The sequence below is a fragment of the Clinocottus analis genome, unplaced genomic scaffold (assembly GCF_023055335.1).
Source record: "Clinocottus analis isolate CAN_PGR_092001 unplaced genomic scaffold, fCliAna1.0.p SCAF_22, whole genome shotgun sequence".
Taxonomy (NCBI): Eukaryota; Metazoa; Chordata; class Actinopteri; order Perciformes; family Cottidae; genus Clinocottus; species Clinocottus analis.
In genome coordinates this window covers 334935-357133 of record NW_027175954.1, presented here as the reverse complement: position 1 = coordinate 357133, position 22199 = coordinate 334935, and the positions used below count along the sequence as shown (strand labels likewise).

Here is a 22199-nt window from a genome sequence, read left to right as displayed (position 1 = left end):
AATAAAAAACATTTTCACTGCCGACGTCATCAAAAACGATGTGTGCGTGTGTCGGTGAAGATAGTGAGAGTTTATGTCCGTCCAGACGACTTGGCGAACTTGGATTAATGGACACCAACATGATGTCACAAGGTCACAAGGTCACAAGGTCACCTACAAGCGGTGTTCCTCTTCTGAAGCCTCCAGTTCAGCGATTCCGCCGTCGCCATCTTGGATTAAGGCCATCATCATGTTGTTGTTGTGGTTTTTCCCCGCGGCCAGCGAACAGAGGTGACTTTAGGACACCTCCGTTCAGGAAGATGCTCACATTTATAGCGGCCATTTTGAAAGTCAATAAACTCAGGATACTATGTTATCTACGGTCACGGTCGTTGTCAAACACCCAGTTTTAAGCAATTTATGGACATGTATGACCTTATGACCTTTCACTCAATGACCCGGCTGGTGACCAGACCAAGTTTTATCAAAAGTTAAAAACACAACATGTATGTCAGACAGGAAGAGAGGTATAACGGACCAATGAGGGGCCCCTAAAGGCCCCTGACGGCCCCCTGGTGTGGATATTTGTTTTTGATAGTTAGCTCAATCGCTATAATTGCACCATGAAGAGGCCTTGAGGCGCACCATTGTGCCTAAGTGGTGCGTAGTCCTCTGTGCATTTGTATTTATTCAGATTTAAACTCCTCGCTGCAGGATGAAACATAAAAAAAAGTAAGAGTACTGATGCATTCTGGGTAAATAAATGAATCTGCCTTCTGTAGTTTGAAGTGTTCACTGTGCCCACGGGACCTTGAACGCATCTGTATTCAGAATCAGGAGTTTCACATGGGGGTTTGAGATCTCTGCAGCAGTTTAATAAATAAACAAATAATGTTGAGATTAATAATGTCAACAGAGGAACTATTTTCGATTGAAGTTTTTTAAAAAAACTTTATGGACACTTTTTTTGTTCGACAAAACTTTTTTTGTATTACTATTTTTGTGTTTTGTCTGCATGTTTAACCGTTTACTGTTTTAGTGTGTTGGCACGTTAAACACTGTTGCTTTAATATTTAATATATATTCATATAAATAAAAGGTTGATGCAGAATGATATATTTTAATTTTTTAAACGCTGATTCACCCCCCAAAAAACACGACTTCAGTTACATGAATTCTAACAGTTATCCCTGTAAAGAGGCTCTGATCTGAAGTGAAACCATGTAACTTAAAGACATAATTAATCAGAAAGAGTTTAATATCTGTCCAGTATTGACCGTGTCCTCTCTGCTGTTAATGTTGAGCGGTGTCTCCCTCTGCTGGTCATGAGGAGTCAGTGCAGGAACACCGTCTGCTGAACGAGGAGAGAAAACAAAAACAACACACGGAATTATTATTATGTAGTCGTCAGTTGACTTCACCTCTTGTCATAATGTCGTTCTATGTATTTTTAATAACATGTGACTTGTCTTTATACCAAATGATGACGTTTACAGTTTAAATTATATGTTCTATTTATGATTTCCAGATACGTCAAAGTAAGTTTTGCCTTTATTTATCTTAATCTAAGTTGTGTTGCTGTTAAATCTCTGTTTTAATTTATATTTTAATTTTTTTTTAAATATTTGTTTATTAGTTTGTGTAGGCGGAGGGATCTGCTGCCACAGAAGCCGCAGTAGCTCTGGAGTCGCATTGCCGCCCGACGGTGCGTAAAAAGCCTTCCGCTGCGGTGGTTAGACCGCCGCTCGGTAATCGCTTTAACCGGGAATAAAACATCCCCTCGCAGCTGATTTTACACATTAACACTACTTAATATTTAGACGAGATTGGTGTTGTTATCTGCGAGGCTTCACAGCCCGAAGCGATTGTAAATAAAGAGTCAGGAGGGGGGAGAAGAAGAGAAGAGCTCGGCAGCGACACCGACGGAGCTGCGGCGAACGAGTGAACTGCAGCAGAAAAAAAAAATCCTCCAGCTCCTGGTGACATTTTATATCCCGACACCGCGGCCGAGAAACGGAGAATTTGAGGCGCTACGATGCCGGGAATGATGGACAAAGGCTCGGAGTATCTAGGGAAAGGTCGCTCGAACGGCACGAAGAGTCCGTCCAACGCTTCCAACGGACATTTCTCTGACGAGAGCGGCAGCGACGACGAACACGGTAAAATAGCCTCGAACAGCGTCTTGTTTAGGTCGCGTTTACGTGCGCGTTTTGAACGTGATCATTACGCAAAATATATTGAGATAAGAAGAAGAAAAACATGTAACGTTCTCATGTCCTTTCGTGCTCATGTTTCCACAGATGTGGGGATGCGGGTCGGAGCCGATTATCAGGCCAACATTCCCGAGTTCGAGCCCGGTGAGTTTGTACTGGTTTCTACCTGAGTGACGGACGGGGGTAGCCTCGAACAACACGTAGCCTTCAGTAACACACTGAACTACACGCGCATACGCGCGCACAGCTTCACGTGAACGCGTTCAAACCCGTGACTGAACACTTTAAACGAGCTGTTGGTTCATTTATTTCGCTGTTGAGGGTTTGTTTTAATCGGAAGAGAGAACATGAACCGAGGCGACCTCTTCTTCTCTCCAGCAACTTGTGACATGTCTGATCACTGGAGCTCGAGTTGGTTTGTTTACATCCTTCTCCTTTATTTTCCCTCCACTTATAAGACATATTGCAATATGTTCCGCGTGGCCAAAGTGAGAGAAAATGCTGCGGGTAAAATAATAATAATACAATAAGTGATAATAATAATAATAAATTAACAGTTAATACTTGCAAGGCAATACAGTTCTATATTTGTATTTTCTACACTGATTCCCGTTTAAAAATGGAATGATAAATAAAATATATGTTTATATTTTATTTATATATAATTTTCTAATACATTTCTTTATTATTTCTATATTTTTGAAGTTTAACTGTATATTGTTGACACAACAAATCAGATAAGACTTGAACCTGTTTTAATATATATATTTTTTTAACTTGTAATGTGTAAGAATTGTGACTTGTTATATTAGTTAAAAAAGCATAATTAGTATTTTTAAGGTAAACCCAAAAATGAATTTGTATTTGTCATTGGATCATAACTTAAATCCTGCGGGATGAATTTAGTTGGTGGTGGACTTTAACTTGTTCATAATAGATGATGTCGTGCACACCTTCTTCCGTCATCGTCATCCGAGGTGTTAATAATTAAAATCTAATAGATTATCTCCCGAGTTCTATGTTAATCAGCGCTGAGTTGTTTTGATCACACAATGAGTTGTGGGTAATAAAACAAAAGAAAACTAATATTAATTAAACTATTTGAAATCTGAAAAAGTGACCAAACGTCCTGCTCCGTCTTTCAGCGTGATCGTTTTATAGAAACCAACAAATACGTTTAGAAATAAAGCGACACATTAAAAGAGACGAGTGATTCAATATTCCTCTTCTACAAAAAAAAAAGAAAAATCTAAAAAACAACAGATACTACATTTCCCACAATGCAACTGAACTTCGTCCGGCTCCTTCCGGATCCCCAGAAGACGTTTCAGCCAGTTGTCTGCTCTGAGCGTCACGCGTTAACTTGGCGTGTGTGGCCCTTTAAATGCGCTCCGAGGGCCGACAGACTGAGTGTGATGTTCCTCATGTTGGTTCAGGCTCCACCAAATACACGGACAAGGACAGCGGAGGGATGCTGGTCTGGTCTCCGTATCACACCATCGTCGACTCCAAACGTAAGTCCAACTTCCTGTCGTCCTTCACGCTTCACGCTGCGTCTCTCCCCGGCCGACTGATCTCACTGCGTTGTGTGTTTCCCTCCTCACACAGTGGACGAATACATCGCTTTGGCCAAAGAGAAACACGGATACAACGTGGAGCAGGTGAGCGTCTGCAACGCGTCTGCAACGCGTCTGCAAAGCGTCTGCAACGCGTCTGCAACGCGTCTGCAAAGCGTCTGCAAAGCGTCTGCAACGCGTCTGCAAAGCGACGGCGTGACAATTTTTTTTAACATTAGAAATTCCGTTTATTTCAAATATTGTACAGTTTTTTTCTGTTCAAATGGGACGTCTTTCTCACACTCCTGTCCTGTGTATTAATGTGTGTGTCTGCGTGTGTGTGTGTGTGTGCAGGCACTCGGCATGCTCTTCTGGCACAAACACAACATCGAGAAGTCTCTGGCCGACCTGCCCAACTTCACCCCGTTCCCAGACGAGTGGACGGTGGAGGACAAGGTGCTGTTTGAACAGGCCTTCAGCTTCCACGGCAAGAGCTTCCACCGCATCCAGCAGATGGTAAACACCTCAGTGCTATTACTGCAATATAAGCACATTTACTACCTTTATACTCGACTGTATTTATCCAACGGTTGTTCTTATCGATTACTTTTTGGATTGTTTTACATGAAGAGTTGAATTTGATCGCGTTTCCCTTCAGTTACCAGACAAGTCCATCTCCAGTCTGGTGAAGTACTACTACTCCTGGAAGAAGACGCGCTCCAGAACCAGCCTGATGGACCGCCAGGCCCGCAAACTGGCCAACCGGAGCAACCACGACGACAGGTACGGTCCGGCCCACGGGGTCAGAGGAAAAACACGTTCTCTGAGACGGCGACATGAGTTTTATTTCTGTGCTTTAAAGTCATTTTTTAATGTGGACAGAAACCGATTTTTCTTTATTCAGTCGCCAAATCTGTTTACGTTCTTCTTCTTTGGTGTCTAATGTCTCTGTGTGTGGTCTTCGTCGGTTGTGTTGTTGTTGTTGTTTTTGCAATGACGTGTTCCAACTGAATTATGGCTTCTTGTCGCCGTAGTGATGAAGAGATGGAGGAGGCCCCGCCCATCGAAGCCAACGACAGCGACTACGACCCCAACAAGGAAACCAAGAAGGAGGTACGTGGACTAATCTAACATGGGGCTTTTATAGATTTGTAGAAAACATGAATCGTGATGGTAACAGTGTTTCTTATGCTTTGTAATCTTCATTTTTATTTGTGAGGTTAGTCAAAATCTCTAAAATACAAAACAGCAGCTTAATTATTAAAAATACTTAACTTCCGTCAATCAAAGCCATACTTTGCACAGATCCCCTTAACATGCAGAGCTATGTTATATATCAAATTCTAATATAGTTACGATAAGAAAATATAACTTTTGATGATGTTTTTGCAAAATATTTATATATTCTTTACTTTTCTGTGCACTATCATAAACCAACGTACCAGTAACACATATAGGAACTTATGATATATGTTCCCAAGGGTTTTCTGTGTATTAAACCTTTTTAAATTATTCAAACAGGCCTGGTGGTTGAGGAAATAATCTGAATTTAGTACGGCTTTATTAACTTATCGGATTTTTTAAAAACAGTCTTGACGTCTTAAAATTAAACTACATCCTTTAAAATGACCTGAGAGTTTATGATGATAACTTCATGAAGGATTTATGACAGGACTGTCGCTGGAGATCGTGTTGAGTGTATTTTATAAGACACGATAAAGAAATCCAAACATTTGAGACGTTTTTACTTCATAAAAATGACCATTATTTAAATCTATGGAGCCCCGAAACTGACACAATGTCGTAAACAATAACTGAGTACATCAATAAAAACTGTTATTTCAATATTTCACTCAGTGTAAAAAGCATAATCAAACTTTATATTTTAGCCACGCTTATCTCATTATATATGCATTTTTGTGCCCAGAAAAGAAAGTAACGTTGGAAATAAAATGATCACTAGAAGACTCCAATATTTTATATTCATTCTACAAACTGCTTGATGATGGAAAGTGAAAGCTATAGGATGCGTTCAGGGACATGATGGACTTGTCTTCGTCGATCCCAGTTTAAAATTGTCAGTGCGCAGCTCTGTGTTTCCGCCCCGCAGACCCAGGCGGAGCCGCCGCTGCCGGGCTCCAAGGTGGCTCTGGGCCGGCGGGAGCACCACACCCTGCAGCACCGGCACCACCAGCGCTCCCGCTGCCGCCCCCCCAAGGGCATGTACCTGACCCAGGAGGACGTGGTGGCCGTGTCCTGCAGCGCCTCCGCCGCCAACACCCTCCTCCGCCAGCTGGACATGGAGCTGGTGTCCATCAAGAGACAGGTAGGAGACCCAAACTAATTCAGATTTTTAAACGGCGTGGATTCAGTGCGAGTGACACCTTCTGAATTCATCCGACGAGTCCACGTCGAAACCACCGGAAAAAGACGGCAGAAGTGTTTTTGTATTAAAATATTTAAAAAATCAAGTGGAAGTTATGTCCATGAGTGCAGGAGCTGCTAATAACTAATTCAGCAGACTTTTAATGGAGACTGTTGGAATAAATGTAAACGATTAAATGCTAACGATTAAAATTCAAGATGTTAAGTAAAAAATAGAAATGTGAACAGCTACAATCTGCTGATGAAGACGGTGTGACACTAACGACCAACACAAATGTGTGCAAGAACACCTGTAAAACACCTTTAATCTGACATTAGCATGCTGCTGCGCGGTACATTTAATGAAGTTGGTGTAAAGATGGTTGTCACATTATTTTTTATTGGGAAAAAAACAAACAATACATCGACATAACACCAAGAGGACGACGAAGCGGTGAGACAGAAGCCAGCAAAACATCAAATATTCAGGACATAGAAGTGTGTGTGTGTGTGTGTGTGTGTGTGTGTGTGTGTGTGTGTGTGTGTGTGTGTGTGTGTGTGTGTGTGTGTGTGTGTGTGTGTGTGTGTGTGTGTAGGTGTGTGTGTAGGTGTGTGTAGGTGGGTTTCAGGCTTAAAAAAGACAAAAATATGAAAAAAATGTGAATATTAATAGATTATTTAATAGGTGGTGTCATGTTTTTAAAAAACATAGTGAAGGATAACGAGGTGGTTGTGGAATTGTTGTCGGAGAGAGAATAACTAAATCCCTGATGGTCAGAGATCATCACAGGAAACCAGGTGGTGACAGACCTCCAGCTGTGTCCCCGCTCTGCGCTGCCCCCTGCTGGCGGCGGCTGCAGCTGTGAAGGACATTGCAGCTCGATATTTGAAGCCAACTGTGAGTTTTGCTGCGGCTGAGCGGCGTGTTTTGGGTCCTCAGGTGCAGAACGCCAAGCAGATGAACAGCGGACTGAAGCACATGTTGGATTCTGGGATTGAAGAGTTCAAACTGGCCGAGGTGATCACCACTGATGCAAACAGACTCACCTTTTTATGCCACATATTCACATCCGTGCTGGTAGATTGATGGTTTTTTTCATTTAATGCTACTTTATACTTCTACTCCACTTCATCTCAGAGGCATGTATTATACTTTACACTCCAGTTTGTTTATTTAAACACTTAAATTACGTTTCAGATGAAGATTTTACACACAAAACACATCATCAGTTTATAAAATATGATGTTTTGTTATAGATTTAACTACCAAAGGTACCCATAAAGCTTATAAAAGGGGCTCCACCTCAACCAGCTGTGACATTAAAGTGCTGTTTGTGTTAATGCATCAGTAGTAATGGTGTTGCAATATAATGATAGAACACTGACAAGCAAATACTTTGGTACTTTTAGCTATTTGCAATCTTGAATGCAGCGATATTCTCTCATAATGACACAATTCTTCACAGGATGTTTGTTAGTTCTTTAACTCTTTGTGGTAATTGCGTTTCCTGTCCTGTGTGGAAACACATTGTGCATTGAGATTTGATGTATCACCACCAGAAAAAAACCTTCAGTTTCCTGTTAAGCTGTCAGTAGTTAACCGTCAGTCGTCGTTGTTGCAGAGCAACCAGAAGGTGAACGCCCGCTGGACCACAGACGAGCAGCTGCTGGCGGTTCAAGGTGAGCTTCTTCAGTGAAACCGTCGCTTTAGCTTGTAGTAAAATGTACGTTATCTTCTCTGTGTCTTTTTATATCAATATTTGGATGTTGGCAAGCGATCAGACGATGTCATGTATGTGAGCGGAGTCGTTTCTAGAGCTTTTTTTAAGCCTCTTTTAGCTCCTAGTTTTGGTTTTGTGGCACACTTTCTATGTTTTGCGATAAACCCCCTCTGTACTGAACGCTAGCTAACAGCTGAAGCTAGCCGGTGAACATAGTGGAGCATTTAGCAGCGAAAGAGACAGATACCTCCCTCAGGAGTGGGAGGAGACCAAAATCAGAGCTAAAAGAGGAGAGAATATTGGACTTAATGACCACCAGATAAAATCTTCCTCTCTCAATAGCCGATTTTTCTTCTTCTACTGTGTCATTTTAAGTCTTGATTGCGTCATTGCGAAACCCTCCGTGATGTTCATCCAGGTGTGAGGAAGTACGGGAAAGACTTCCAGGCCATCGCCGACGTCATCAGCAACAAGACGGTGGGCCAGGTGAAGAACTTCTTCGTGAACTACCGGCGGCGGTTCAACCTGGACGAGGTGCTGCAGGAGTGGGAGGCCGAGCAGGGAACGCAAGCGCCCAACGGCGACGGCGTCACCTCCGGGGAGGAGGGCAAGACGAGCTCCGCCACGCCGTCGGGCAAGAGCACCGACGAAGAGGACGAAGAGGTGAGGCCTTTAACAAGTCTTCAGGTTATTCGGGTGTTTTGTTGCTTTTTTGAAGGGGCCTGAAGACTAAACACGTCAAATTATGCCCCTCCCCCTTTTCCTTACTGCAGGGTCAGGTGACCTCCTCAGGCGCGTCTCCTGCCGCCTCCTCTTCCTCTTCGGCTCAGATTCCAGTGGCGTCCGGCACCTCCTCCTCCTCCTCCTCCCTCCACCAGCCCCCTCCCCTCCTGCGACCCTCCCTCCCGGCCACGCCCTCCCTGCACCGCCAGCCCCCGCCCCTCCAACAGCAGGCTCGCTTCCTGCAGCCCCGCCCCGCCCTGCAGCAGCCCCCGCCGCTCATTCGGCCGTCCAACCCCATGCCGCCGCGCCTGAACCCGCGCCCTCCGGCTCCCATGACCCTCGGCGGCAACCCCGGCGGGTCGGGCCCGAGCTCCGCCCAGCAGCCCCCCGGCCTGGCCGTCCACCAATCGGAGGCCTCGTCTTCCTCCCTCCACTGACCGACTTTCGGACTAAGTTTTCTGCCGGAGAGAGACGAGAAATAGAAAGGTTCGATCTGAAGCTGCTGCGTTCAGGTCCCGTGGGAAAATCGGAGTGACTTAATTCTTCAGAAACAAGGACAGCGGAGTTTCACGGCCTCTGATCAGTTTTTCTACTCTTACCACACAAGAACATGAAGGTGACACATTCACGAGGAACACAATGCAGAACTCACATGCAGCAATCCTGCTTGGCTGATGGACACCTGGTTTTCAAATCTTTGTTTTGCAAAAGTGCTTTATAAGTCCGATGCAGAAAGTTTTCAGATTGTCAAAGCGGAGCCTTTTCTAGTCACCTGACACGAGGCGTCCCACAGGGTTCAATCCTGGGTCCCTACTTTTTTTTCTTCTTCTCTTCATCGCTGCACCTCCACTTGGACATAACTACATTAACCGCAAATACACGCACACAAAAAACGCACACAACAGCGGTACCGTGTACATTTTCAAGTGATTTATCAGTTCTCATCAGCCGCCTAGTAGTACATACTAAAAGCTGGATGTTGCAGTATTTTCTACAGCTAAATTAATCTAATTGAAATAAAGTAATAGAGTCTAATATAACTTTGAATTAGGTTTAAATTCAATTGAATCCGTGTATCTTCTTACATTAAGAAAGTCAACATTTATTGATTTCATTTCATTATCATCCTTCCAGAGTTATTATTACATGTTATATGTACCGGGTCTCTGCCGACTCGTGTTGATTGACAACTACCGGCTCCTCAGAGGAAGAACCCTTTTATTTTAGTGAACCCATCCTTCCTCTAGCGCCACCCTGAGGACTAACTCTACATATTATTTTGCTCCACCGATGATGAAACTCTTGTTTTTTTGGTTCATGTTGTGGCTGTAATGAACACTGCAGCCTCTAGGGGTCACTCACGTGATCGCACGTTCTCCAAAGGGCTTTACGATCTTCACTACGTACAACTTTAACTTTAAAGCCGAGATACGAATAAGGAAAGACTTGAGGCGGATGTTTAGCGGTCTGGGCGTGTTTATTTGTTATTTTTTATTGTCAAACCGGTCTCATGTTTACCGTCAAACCAACATCGTGTCAGTCGCTCTCCATACCGACTGACTTACAGTCTGTGGCTCTCAGCGCCGGGCACGAGTCATCGGTTACCACTGAAGAAATGAATCTTTAAAAAGTCTCTAAAAAAAACAACTGGTCACGGTAGTTTAAAAAAAAAAAGAAAATGGAGGAAATAGTGCATTAGCTGGGGACTATTTTCAGCGGCGGATGAATCCACATTTTGGCGTTCTGGTGACGTGGTGATGAAGGCTACAATCACAACATGAAGTTAGTCGTTGTGTTCACTGTTGGTTTGAGGCTGAACATGAAGAGAATATATACATCACCATGTCTGGACTTAAATGATTTTGCCACGGAAACAAAAATGGCCGCCGTCCGTCTGTATCACTCGTCGTCACCGAGCACCGGGAGAGAACCTCGGTGTTGTGAACGGTGGCGTTAGACGTCCACGTGTACAGTTTTGGTATCTTCTCGACTCATTTGTGACCTGCTTCCCATCCAGTGACTCACTAACTCTGCGACAAACGTTTCATATGACGCTGTTTTCTTTTCCTTTTGGAAAACGCAAACAAACAAAAGAAATGTCTCCGTCAGCCAAATGAGAAACGATCTCCTCATTGTTCCGTGGTCGGATTTAACTTTTCTCAGAGTAGCTGTTGTGTTTTTTTTTCCCCACACATGTTGAAGATTAATTTTGAAACTAAACACCTAAATGTGTTGATCTCCATCTGGACCGTGAGCTTCAGGTGTGTTTGTGTGTCTGTTTTTGTTATTTATTCTTCTACTTCTTCTTCTTCCTGGTGCTATCAGTTTGGACTTGGTGTGAAAAAAAAAATGAAAAAAATCTTTGTGAAAGTGCTCTTAATGCTTTTTTGGACAGACGTGCATCACGGCGTTAAATGTAACTGGAGTCATAGAGTCAAACACAGAGTCCTTTTTTTTGAGTTTTGTAAAATATTGCTGTTGAAATGTAGCTGCTGAGACGTCTCATTAAAAACGACATTTGTACCATTTGACTGTTTATATTCTCCACATCTGAACACAGTTTGTCTCAAATAGGAACCAGAACTCGAAACCACCTGTTTTTATTCTAAGGGCTGTTTAACTCTCCCTATATATAGATAGATAGATAGATAGATAGATAGATAGATAGATAGATAGATAGATAGATAGATAGATTAAAAGAGGGTCAGAACGAAGGGATGATGTTCATTTTGCAATAATGACCGGCTTGCTGTATATTATCCCACGTATTCCACTGCGACTTACCAAAGAAATCTATGGGAATAATATATTTTTATTGATTAAAATGTTTGTATTTTATTGCATCTATCTATCTATCTGTCTATCTATCTGTCTATCTATCTATCTATCTATCTATCTATCTATCTATCTATCCATTTATATATATAAATATATATATATATAGTACTTAATAATAACTAGCCTTCTGTACATTTTCCTACGTATTACACTGCTACTTACTAAAGAAATCCACGGGAATACCATCTTGCTTTAAAAACTACTGTAATAAAAGTACAGTGTGTATATATTTACAGGACATATATATATAAATATATATATATATATAAATGTATATATATAAATATATATAAAAATGTATATATATGTATATATATATATATATATATATATATATATATATATATATATATATATATATATATATATATATAAGCATGAGTTACTTTGCAGAGAGTAGAATACTGATACAAAATATAAATCACTTATGATGTATTAATAAACTACAATGCAGTTTATAAAGTACTTAAAAGGAGCTTCACCTTCACCAGCTGCAACCACCAATAATGCATGACTCAATAATACAGTAGCTAAGGACATATTATTCTGAAATCTTTACTTTATAATTCATATTTCATGTAATGAGTTCACTCGCTAGAAATAACAGCAGGTTGTTGACTCGCTGACTCACTTCCTGCTGGTATAATTTCCTCTTCCGCTGCCGGGGCCGTTAGGAAGGCAGATAATCGATACTGATCGGTGAAATCGATCCGCTGTGACCGACAGGCTCGCGGCGTGGAGGTGCCTTCAGGGACGTCGGTGAGATTTCTCAGACTGAGAGGTAAGAAAATGCACCAAACCTGACGATGGTCTGTCTCTGGAGAAAGTGAAAGTAAAACACTTTAACAGCATCGGGGGGTGAAAGCGGAGCAGAGGGTCAAAGTCTAAATGTTTGAAACGTAACATGTGGTTGTTTGAGTGACTCGGGAGCAGTCAAACCGATCTCAGGTCAGTTTTCACAGTTTCATTTAAACAAGGAAAGCAGCAGCAGAGCCGGGGATTCCCCTGCAGCCTGAACTCTCTGAAGCACACTGAACCCGTCTCATCCAGCGTGCTTTACTGAATATATTGATTTACATCGCACTGATGATAATGAAAGGGAGGAAGAAGATGATGATGATGGTCATTATAGTTACGAAGTAATAACTTACCGCGCACACGTGTGTCGTCAGCACGTGTGAGGGACTGTCCTGCTGATCACATTTGTTTGGCGCACTTCTAACGTTTCTTTGGGTTTATGTGCTTCCACTGAATTATTTTTCCTCTTGCATGTTGTGCTATTTCTCAATCTAAATGGTTTTGCTGTGAGAAAACATATTTTTTTTAAATGGCAATAAGAGGACAAATACCTATTTTAGATTTTGCAACTGTCCCTTTTTAAGTTGGCTTTAAAATGATTTGCTATTACTTTAAACACAACTTTCTTAATTCAGCCTCTCAATCTCAACTTCCTTTTAGGTTTTTATATAACTCACTTTTTATATAACACCTGAAAATTAAACCAAACAAACCACAATTGATTTGAACATCACACTTCCAGCCATCTTTTAGGTTTCACAGCCAGTTGTAAAATCTATGGAAGCCCATTACAGTCACACACACCAAAAAATAAAAAAAATATTAGGACCAAAAAAATAAAAAAATAAAATTAGGACCAAAAAAAAAATAAAAATAAAATTAGGACCAATATATATATATATATATATATATATATATATATATATATATATATATATATATATATATATATATATATATATATATATATATATTAGGACCAAAAAATAAATAAAAAGAAAATTAGGACCAAAAAAAAAAAAAGGCAATTTCTTTTTTATTTTTGTTATTGTCCTCTTTTCTTTTTTTGGTCCTAATTTCTTTTCTTTTTTTTGTGTGACGGAAATAGGCTTTTATATAATACAGATTGAAAACATAAAAAAAAAGGTATCATGGAGTCTTTAACACCCCCTGTGTGCTCTGTTCAGTCCTGCAGACTCATGGCGACACCCGACCCATCGCTGGAGGAGTCCAGCCTGCCGTCTGAGGACGTCTCGAGGACGTCCGAGGAGTCCCGGCTCGGGTCCGGGGAGTCCAGGATGAGCTCCTGGGAGTCGGAGCTGACCTCCGTCCAGCACTCGCTGCAGTTTGTGTTGCCGCTTCGGGAGGAGTTTGTTTGTCCCGTCTGCAGAGGAGTCGTGCTCAACCCCCAGCAGAACTCCTGCGGACACATCTACTGCTTCCTCTGCCTCCAAGGACTGCTGTAGGAGACGATAACAACCTCACTGGGCTTTTAATTTAAGTTTCGGTCTGCTCTCGTTGGCCACATGTTGGCGGAGGTTGGCCACTAACTTGCAGCGTGCCATAACATTAAGTTGATTTATGACACCAAATCACGACATTGAGAGCCTTGTACAAGAAGGCTGCCATCTTGTTTATCGGCAAACTAAACAAATTCTGCAAGAATGCAACAAATTCCAGCCAATTAAAACATTATTAAAACTACAATGACTAACGGTGGCTATGAAAAAGGTACTTTTTGCCAGTGTGCCATTGGTTAAAGGCGGCGTGCCGGTGTCTGTGGCGAGATGGCGTCCAGTAGGTCGGTTTGTAGGGTTGAATGTCGCCAATATCTGCAGCGGTGGAGCTGCAGCCAGCTGCCAATCACTTGTAAAAGAGAACTTAAAGAGAGACGTGTTGTACCTACAGAGCTGCAACAACTCATCCTTTAGTTGTCAACTATTCAAAGAAACGCCAACTATTTTGAAAATCAATTCATTGTTTTTACTGTTGGAAGATTTTCCAACAGTTCTGGTCTCTTTTCTCCTCTGAGTATTTGAGTTGAGGACAAAACGAGACATTTGAGGACGTTTTCGGACATTTTAGAGCCCAAACAACTTGTACCTGCCGGGTGTGTCCTGTACTTTTCTGTCCGTCTCGGCGTGAACACCAGTCTGCTTTGTGTTTTCAGGGAGAGCTCATCGGCGTCCAGCCGGGTTTGTCCAGTGGACGGAGCTGTGATCTCACCGGCTGAGGTCAGCTGCACAGTCACACGGTCACACAGCTCAAGTTTTGAAGTTGCCATGTTGAACTCGCACAGCTTATTTCCACATCCAGCAGTTAGCCTTTGGACCCTTTCGGGTGAATCGTGATAACTTTACAGTCCTGTGATCCTTTTCCTCTATAGCGCCATCACCAGGTCAACATGTTAACGTGTCCAATACTAATCAAGAGTTTTTCTACCTGCAGGTTTTCCAGGACAACTGCTGCAAACGAGAAATCTCCGATTTAGAAGTGTACTGCACCAACTCCCCAGAATGCACCTCTGTGGTTACCTTACGCCACCTGCAGGTGGGGTTTATACACAAACGGTTCAGTCTAGCTCCAGTTTAACTGTAAATAAGAAGTGCGTGTAGTCACTGTGACGTCATCCATTGGTTTGTGGACTACGGTTTTGAGTTTCAAAGCCTTGAGCATTTTGGCCGCCATCTTGGTTTTTGAAGCGTTGCCATTTTGTTGCAGTAGAAATAGAGTCATTTATATAGACTTCTATACAACCACAGGAGTCGCCCCCTAGTGGTCAGTAGAGAGAATGCAGCTTTAGCACATGAAGCATAGACTTCTATACAACCACAGGAGTCGCCCCCTGGTGGCCAATAGCGAGAATTTAAGTTAAAGACACTTTTGAGACCGGAGGTTTCTACATGATCACCATGTGTGAATATGTAAAGAGCTCTGACCTCATCACTCCCCACGAGGACACACTGTGTGTACTTTCTACTGCAAGGTACTTTACTTACTTACTGCGCCACATATTATCCTAATCAATGTATAAGTGTACACCCAGAAATCCACACGTATGAAATCACACCTCTAGTCTCATGAAGCTCTGCAAACGCCTTCTTTAAAAGAATAAATGAAATAATCTTCTGTCACTTCGTCCTCTGCAGGAGCACCTGAGGTCGTGTCGGTATGAGCGGCTGCAGTGCTGCAATCCGGGCTGCAGGGCGGCGCCACAGAGGCGCTACCTGCAGGAACACCTAACCGCCGCCTGCCCTCACCGCACGGAGCCCTGCCCGCACTGCCGGCAACCGCAGAGACTCAGCTGCATCCAGGTAAAGTCACGGAGAGTAACGAAACGCGATGTTCTTCTCCTCCTTCGTGCTGGTGTCGATGCTCAGTCAGTGTGGTTACATGGATTCGAATAACTGGCTTAGTCCGACTAAAATCGAATTATCCAGTTCATGTAAACACCTTTATTCGAATAACTGCGGTCCGACTACGATCCGATTAACACCCCTGGATAACTCGATTCGATTCGATTGATAATTCGAATAACGTTGCATGTAAACGCTGAATCGGATCGGAACTGGACAATGCGTTTGTGCGCATGCTCAAGATCCCGCCGCCTCCTCCCTCCCTCCCTCCCAGGTCGTGACCCGGAAGTCGAAAGAGACGATAAGTTGTCACGGCCGGCAGAAACAAAAAAACGTAAAAGTCGGGTTACGAGCCGAAGGTACCTTCGGTGGGTGTCTCCGCTAGCTCCCTGATGTAGCCAGCTAGCGCTGCTGCTAGCTCCCCGACAACCACCGAAGCTAGCGGGGTTCTCTCCTTTATGAAGAGTGAAGAGGTCAAGCGGAGATGTCTGTATCACCACTAGATGTAATGAAAACAGCGCCACCTAGCGTATCGGATATGACATGCATTCGGCCAATGATTCGATTTATTCACTGCCATGTATATTCGGATAACAGCAGTTGCCCCGAAAGAGAGCATAGACCGACTAAAGCAAGATTCAAATTAATGCCATCATGTAAACGCACTGACTGTGTGGCGACTGGCTGCTCTGCAGGATCACATGCAGAGCTCCTGTCCGGAGGTGGAGGTGGACTGTCCCGTCAGCAGCTGCTCCATGAAGGTTCCCAGACACAAGGTGAGCTCATTCACATCACGCACCTGGAGACGCACTCGGACCTCTCTACACATCGGTATTCAGTTTATTTTGTATAGCCCAAAATCACAAACACAACATTTGCCTCACATTTGGCTTCACAATATGAACACATGACATCCCTGTCCCGAGACCTTGCATCGGATCAGGAAAAACTCCCCCAAATAAAGATAATAAAAAACATTTCACTGGGGAAAAAAGGGAAGAAACATGAGGGAGAGCAACAGAGGAGGACAGAAGCGATAGATAGGAATTCAATGAATATTACAGAAATTAGTCATACGAGTAGTATATGTGTCGTACACAATCCAGGTAATCACAATCCTTGTCATCAGAAGGAGGTAGAGAGTATATCTAATATATATGTATGACTAATGAACTTGAGCCTTTGGTTTTGTGTAAATCCGGCTCAATTCAAGAGCTGGCTGCTAGTTAACAAAATAAAAAATGAAGTTTTCCAGGACACAGAAGGACAGCGACCCACTAACGTCTGTGTGAACGTCTCCCCGTCGTCTCCCAGCTGACAGAACACAGGGAGTCGTGCGCCGAGCTCACCGTCGACTGTTCCTACCGGGAGCTGGGCTGCTCCGTCCAGGTGAGTTTGTTTTTTTATACCTGAAACACCGCAGTGGGACACGAGGCCGGAGCACCTGACAACAGACGGCCATGTTTGCCTCCCGCAGGATAAGAGAGGGAGAGTGACGCTGCACCAGGACGCCGCCGTCAACCATCACATGCTGCTGGTCCTGAGGAGCAACACCCACCTGGAGCAACGGGTACGTCCCGGAAAAACGGACCTAAAAGGAACAACCTGAGCCTTGAGTATTGTTGTTTTTGAAATATCAAAGCAAATGCATTCTGAAAATGAGGTAAATGTCCTAAAGTGACCACTTGATCCATGACTTTTTGATCCATGAAGGTCAGAAGAAAGTCGGTCGCAGCTGATTCTGTATTCTTCTCAGTTGGGTGTTGTTGGTTTTATTTAAATGAAGGTGTGTGTGTGGACGCAGGTTTGATTTCTGTCTCCTCGGTCAGGTGGAGGTTCTCCAGGAGGAGGCGCTGCTGATGCAGCAGGAGGTGGAGGCGGACGGCTCGCTGCTCGCCGGCCTGCAGGAGAGAATCCTGCCGTTGCTGCAACAGAACATCAGCTGCGAACACAAAGTCTCTGCAGCGCAGGTCAGTCTGATTCTCACATCCGGTCCGAGGGACTATTTTCAGCGGCGGATGAAGACACATTTGGCGCTCCAGTGAGTATCTGTGGCAGCAGGACAGTGTGTGTGTGTCTGTGTGTGTGATTGAGTAAAAATTAACTACAATGTGTGTGTTCATGGTGATGAAGGAACATGTCACCAAGTGAAACAGCTCACTGATGAGTTAAGATGGAGCTTCACGGCACTGAGGAAGAAGGTTTATTAAGCTTTGAAACACACACACACACACACACACACACACACACACACACACACACACACAATATGAAGGTAGACATTCCCGGAGCCTTGGAGCAGAATCATGATTTTGCAAATCATGACAAAGAAAATCCAGATTTCATGGAGGATCCTGCAGTGGTCGGTGTCCGAGCTGCATCGTTACACCGTGTATCCTGTCTGTCTGTCTGTCTGCCTGTCCGTCCGTCCGTCCGTCCGTCCGTTCGTCTGTCTGTCTGTCTGTCTGTCTGTCTGTCTGGTTCAGAGGACGCTGAGCAGGCAGGAGGACGTCCTGTCCACCGTCCAGCTGGACGTCCAGCAGCTGTCTCGGGGACTCGGCCCCGGGCCGAAGAGGGAGCTGGAGGAGCTCAGGAAGTCTCTGGACGCTGCGATCCAGGAAGTGTCGGCAGCCGAGGCCCTCAGAGAACACCTGGGTAAGAAAGAAAAAGAGGCTCCCGCAGTCCAGTACGCTTTCAAGTGTGTCAGAACCTGAACGCCGTCGTTGTCGCTCTCCCTCCAGGAGCCTTGGAGCAGAATCTGAAGCAGCACTCGGGGCTCCTGCAGCTGCACGCCGCCCAGCTCGGCACGAACGAGCGGCGCCTGCGGGAGCTCGCGGCGACGTCCTACGACGGCAAGCTGATCTGGAAGATCGAGGACTTCGGGAGCAGGAGGGAGGCCGAGGTCCGAGGTCACCCGCCGTGCCTGAGCAGCGTGCCGTTCCACACCGGCGCCTGCGGCTACAAGATGGCCTCCAAGGTGTACCTGAACGGGGACGGGGAGGGCAAAGGCACCCACCTGTCCCTCTACGTGGTCCTGATGCCGGGGGATTTCGACGCTCTGCTGCCGTGGCCCTTCAAGCAGACGGTGTCCCTGTCTGTTCTGGACCAAAGCGGTGCCGGCAACCACCAGAGCCTCAGCTTCAGGCCCGACCCGGCGTCCCAGAGCTTCCGCCGGCCCGCCGCCGAGTCCGCCGGCAACGTCGCCGTCGGATTTCCTCGCTTCCTTCCCCTCGGCAAGCTGGAAACCCCTCGAGACGCCGCCTACGTGCAAGACGACACGCTGTTCGTCAAAGTCAAGGTGGACATGGCCGGTTTCGACCCGCTGTAGGCCTCCGGGATTTTATCTGTTTGGTTGCTTTGGCACCAACAAGGACAGTTTGGTTACGAAGCACAGACTGAGACAAGTTTCAGCATTTTTGCAGCATTTTTTTCTTTTTTTCTCTACAAAACAAGCCATCCGAGTATTTTTTTAGAGAATTTTGATCACGTTAAAAACATATATTGTCTTTCTTTCTTCCAGATGTTCAGATGACACAGTTTTAGGATCATCTCAGGGATTCTTTTTAATGGAGGTCCGACTTTGGTCACTCCTTATTTATGGCCTCTTATCTTGAGGTCACGACCTCATTATCTGACACTTGGTGCTTAAATCAAGTCCTCGAGCAAAACACTGAAGCCTGAATTGCTCACAGTTGCTGTGTCGACGGTGTATAGAGCAAAAAATGTAAGTCGCTTTGGATAAAAGCGTCAGCTAAATGGAAAGTAATGCCTTCTCTAGAAGTTCAGAAGATGACGCTGAGAACAGTTTGTCATCAGCACTTTGTATTATCTCAAGTTAATAATGAAGTCTTTAACTTTAAAAGGGAGATGATGATGATGATGATGATGATGATGATGATGATGATGATGATGATGATGATGACAAATACAGGAAGTTCCTTCTGCATGAGTGTAACTCGAAACGCTGTTAAATCATGAAAATATTGAGTGATTTTATATGATTCATAGTTTGATTGAAGCAAAAAGAAACACACACTTCAGGTAGAGGTGTCGTTGTGTCCGTAACAAAGAGGTACTCCATCTTTCTGTGAAAGAGCCGACTCAGGGTTTAATCCGGCAACTGAGCAGGAAGAAATAAAGTCTTCTGTTAAATAAAGTGTGGATCCTTTTATTATTTTTTTACTTGTGTCTGTTGAAGCATCCTGGTCGTCATGTTTCAAATGTTCAGATCATCTGTCAACGCCGATCGGCTCTCTGATCTAGCGACGGCCAGGTGTTTCCCATCATGCATTGGGACTGTTGTTTTTAAGTTACGTCTTTAAAGCTTCAATTCCCTCAGTTCTTTTTATCCTCACCAATTTAAATGAAGGCTCACATGTTCCAGCTGAACAGTTCACCTTTAATATGTAGTTATTATTTTCACTGATATCAGTTTTAAAACAACCCGCTTGTTACTTGGTGTTAAGTCAAAGTATAGAGCAACACACACAAGCACCACTGACCGTTGCACTCCAGGCCTGAAGGGGCAACAGCGAACAGCCAACGACCAAACTGGGAAGTGGAAGAAGAAATCTCCACCTGTGCTTCCACAGAGATTGGATTCACCTGTGCTTTCTCTGAGCACAGAGGTCCGTGTAGGTCCGTGTACGTTTTGTTCGTTTGTTTTTCCGTTCATTCGAGAATACGGAAATACGGAAAAACGGCCGTTTCTTCGTTTTCCGTTTCAAACCAAAAACGGGAAAACGGAAAACTACTTCCGTTTTCTCGTTTTTGGCGTCTGAAACCAAAAACGGGAAAAGAGAGACGATTATTTTCATGTCAAAATAAAAGCCAGTAATAGATATTATTATTTACGGTCTTTTAATTTTCATTTACAGTCTTATATGATGCAAACACATCGCAGAGTAATGTTAGAAGAAGATTAATTAATAAATATGAATAAATACACCTGGTTAAGTTAGCAACAGTAGAGACTACAGGCAGTTTAATATGCATGTAAATATGTACACAGCAAGAATCAACTGTTCAATTAATCGCTGCATTTTTTTTTAATGCAACACAGTTCGTAATATAGTTTAATCAAGTAATTTGTGTGTGTAGAGTTGATCATATTTAATTGTTTTATCGTATTGTGCTGTTTCTTGAGTGAACACAGAGCAGAGCCTGTATGAGACCACAGTAAAGGTTTACCTTTCTACCAGCAGGTGGCGCTATTTCATGTATTTACTTGTTATATGTGATCTTCTCTGTAGCTACTTGATGAGAAAACTCAACTGAAAGTTGTTCACTGAATACTACTGTTGTTGAGTCACACAATGTCATTTTAGGACTTTTTCAGGCGGAAAGTTAATTGTTTAAGCAGCAAATCTGTGGTCGGTTTGTCAAGAATCAGCCGATTTAACCTTTTTAGTACGGAGCTTGTCGCCAGCGACATAAAGTCAAACGCAAAGTGGATGCAAAGCTAATTTGACTTTAACTCCTTATTTACTTACGCCATCGACGTAAATCCAACTTGATTAAACTATATTACGAACTGTGTTGCATTAAAAAAATGCAGCGATTAATTGAACAGTTGATTCTTGCTGTGTACATATTTATATACATGCATATTAAACTGCCTGTAGTCTCTACTGTTGCTAACTTAACCGGGTGTATTTATTCATATTTAATAATTAATCTTCTTCTAACGTTACTCTGCGATGTGTTTGCATCATATAAGACTGTAAATGAGAATTAAAAGACCGTAAATAATAATACATATTACTGGCTTTTATTTTGACATGAAAATAATCGTCTCTCTTTTCTCGTTTTTGGTTTCAGACGCCAAAAACGAGAAAACGGAAGTAGTTTTCCGTTTTCCCGTTTTTGGTTTGAAACGGAAAACGAAGAAACGGCCGTTTTTCCGTATTTCGGTATTCTCGAATGAACGGAAAAACAAACGAACAAAAACGTACACGGACCGTTGTACTGTGATGTAATGTTTAGATGGTTTCATTGTGTTTGCATAGGTGTTTGAGTTGAACAAAAGTAAATTAAAAAATGTAGTAGTAATGCAAATGCTTAAGTTGATTAGATGGAAATTAATGGAAATGTTAATGGGCAAAGAAATGTTTAAATTTAATTATTCTCATTCATAGTCATAAATGTTTAAGTTAGTTGAAAGAGGATTCAAGTTTATTATTTTGAATAGGCCCGATAAGTGGAAATTTACTTTGTAAAGGATAACTTTAAGGAAGCAGATTTGTTTGAAACATTAATGTGTTCTGTTTCTCTGTTTATGTTAAGGTTATCAACCTATTCCATTCACAACCTATTCCATTCACAACTATAATCTGCTTTTTCAATTCAACGATAACAAATCAAGTCATCAATAAATCATAAAGAAATCGAGTTGTCCCTTTGTGTCCTTGGAGGTTTAACGGGCCCCTTTCAAGTTTGGGAAGCTGTGCACTAAAAAACACCTGCAGAACTTGACACTTGGTCATGAACATTTAAAAAAAATGTGATCAATAAGTTTAACACTTTCCTTTGTTAATATATGAGGTTTGTCACTAAGAGGCTCAAACTAATCATTGCATTACACAAGTCTGTTGTTATTTTGTGTTTTAGGAACAAACACTGGACTCTTTACCGAACGAGACTTTCATTTGT

The 22199-nt window shown here is 43.1% G+C and overlaps 2 protein-coding genes across 3 annotated transcripts; both read left to right on the top strand.

Moving 5' to 3' along the window:
• Positions 1 to 1903: 1903 nt before the first annotated feature.
• Positions 1904 to 11072, top strand: rcor3 (REST corepressor 3). 2 transcript variants are annotated; one of them, XM_068588690.1, is made up of 12 exons: positions 1904 to 2138; positions 2280 to 2336; positions 3629 to 3706; positions 3801 to 3853; positions 4103 to 4264; positions 4407 to 4531; positions 4783 to 4861; positions 5859 to 6074; positions 7053 to 7130; positions 7735 to 7792; positions 8252 to 8496; positions 8607 to 11072. In XM_068588690.1, the coding sequence occupies exons 1-12, from the start codon at positions 2015 to 2017 to the stop codon at positions 8991 to 8993; spliced, it is 1662 nt and encodes a 553-aa protein (XP_068444791.1). In that variant the 5' UTR covers positions 1904 to 2014; the 3' UTR covers positions 8994 to 11072. The 2 variants fall into 2 exon arrangements, with proteins under 2 accessions (XP_068444791.1, XP_068444790.1); XM_068588689.1 differs by having other exon boundaries at positions 5838 to 6074.
• A 1021-nt stretch (positions 11073 to 12093) lies between these two features.
• On the top strand, positions 12094 to 19648 carry traf5 (Tnf receptor-associated factor 5). Its single transcript, XM_068588688.1, has 11 exons — positions 12094 to 12175; positions 13380 to 13654; positions 14363 to 14426; positions 14641 to 14742; positions 15342 to 15506; positions 16244 to 16324; positions 16863 to 16937; positions 17026 to 17118; positions 17378 to 17518; positions 18035 to 18203; positions 18290 to 19648. Exons 2-11 carry the CDS (start codon positions 13392 to 13394, stop codon positions 18874 to 18876), a joined length of 1740 nt encoding a protein of 579 aa, XP_068444789.1. The 5' UTR covers positions 12094 to 12175; positions 13380 to 13391; the 3' UTR covers positions 18877 to 19648.
• The last annotated feature ends 2551 nt before the right edge of the window (positions 19649 to 22199 follow it).

Excerpts from the sequence above, each read along its gene's own strand:
- rcor3 (XM_068588689.1), top strand. The coding sequence starts at position 2,015 with ATGCCGGGAATGATGGACAAAGGCTCGGAGTATCTAGGGAAAGGTCGC. Across the intron at positions 2,337-3,628 it reads CATTCCCGAGTTCGAGCCCG|GCTCCACCAAATACACGGAC; the intron begins GTGAGTTTGTAC and ends ATGTTGGTTCAG. Across the intron at positions 3,707-3,800 it reads CACCATCGTCGACTCCAAAC|TGGACGAATACATCGCTTTG; the intron begins GTAAGTCCAACT and ends CTCCTCACACAG.
- traf5 (XM_068588688.1), top strand. The coding sequence starts at position 13,392 with ATGGCGACACCCGACCCATCGCTGGAGGAGTCCAGCCTGCCGTCTGAG. Across the intron at positions 15,507-16,243 it reads AGAGACTCAGCTGCATCCAG|GATCACATGCAGAGCTCCTG; the intron begins GTAAAGTCACGG and ends GCTGCTCTGCAG. Across the intron at positions 16,325-16,862 it reads TGAAGGTTCCCAGACACAAG|CTGACAGAACACAGGGAGTC; the intron begins GTGAGCTCATTC and ends GTCGTCTCCCAG.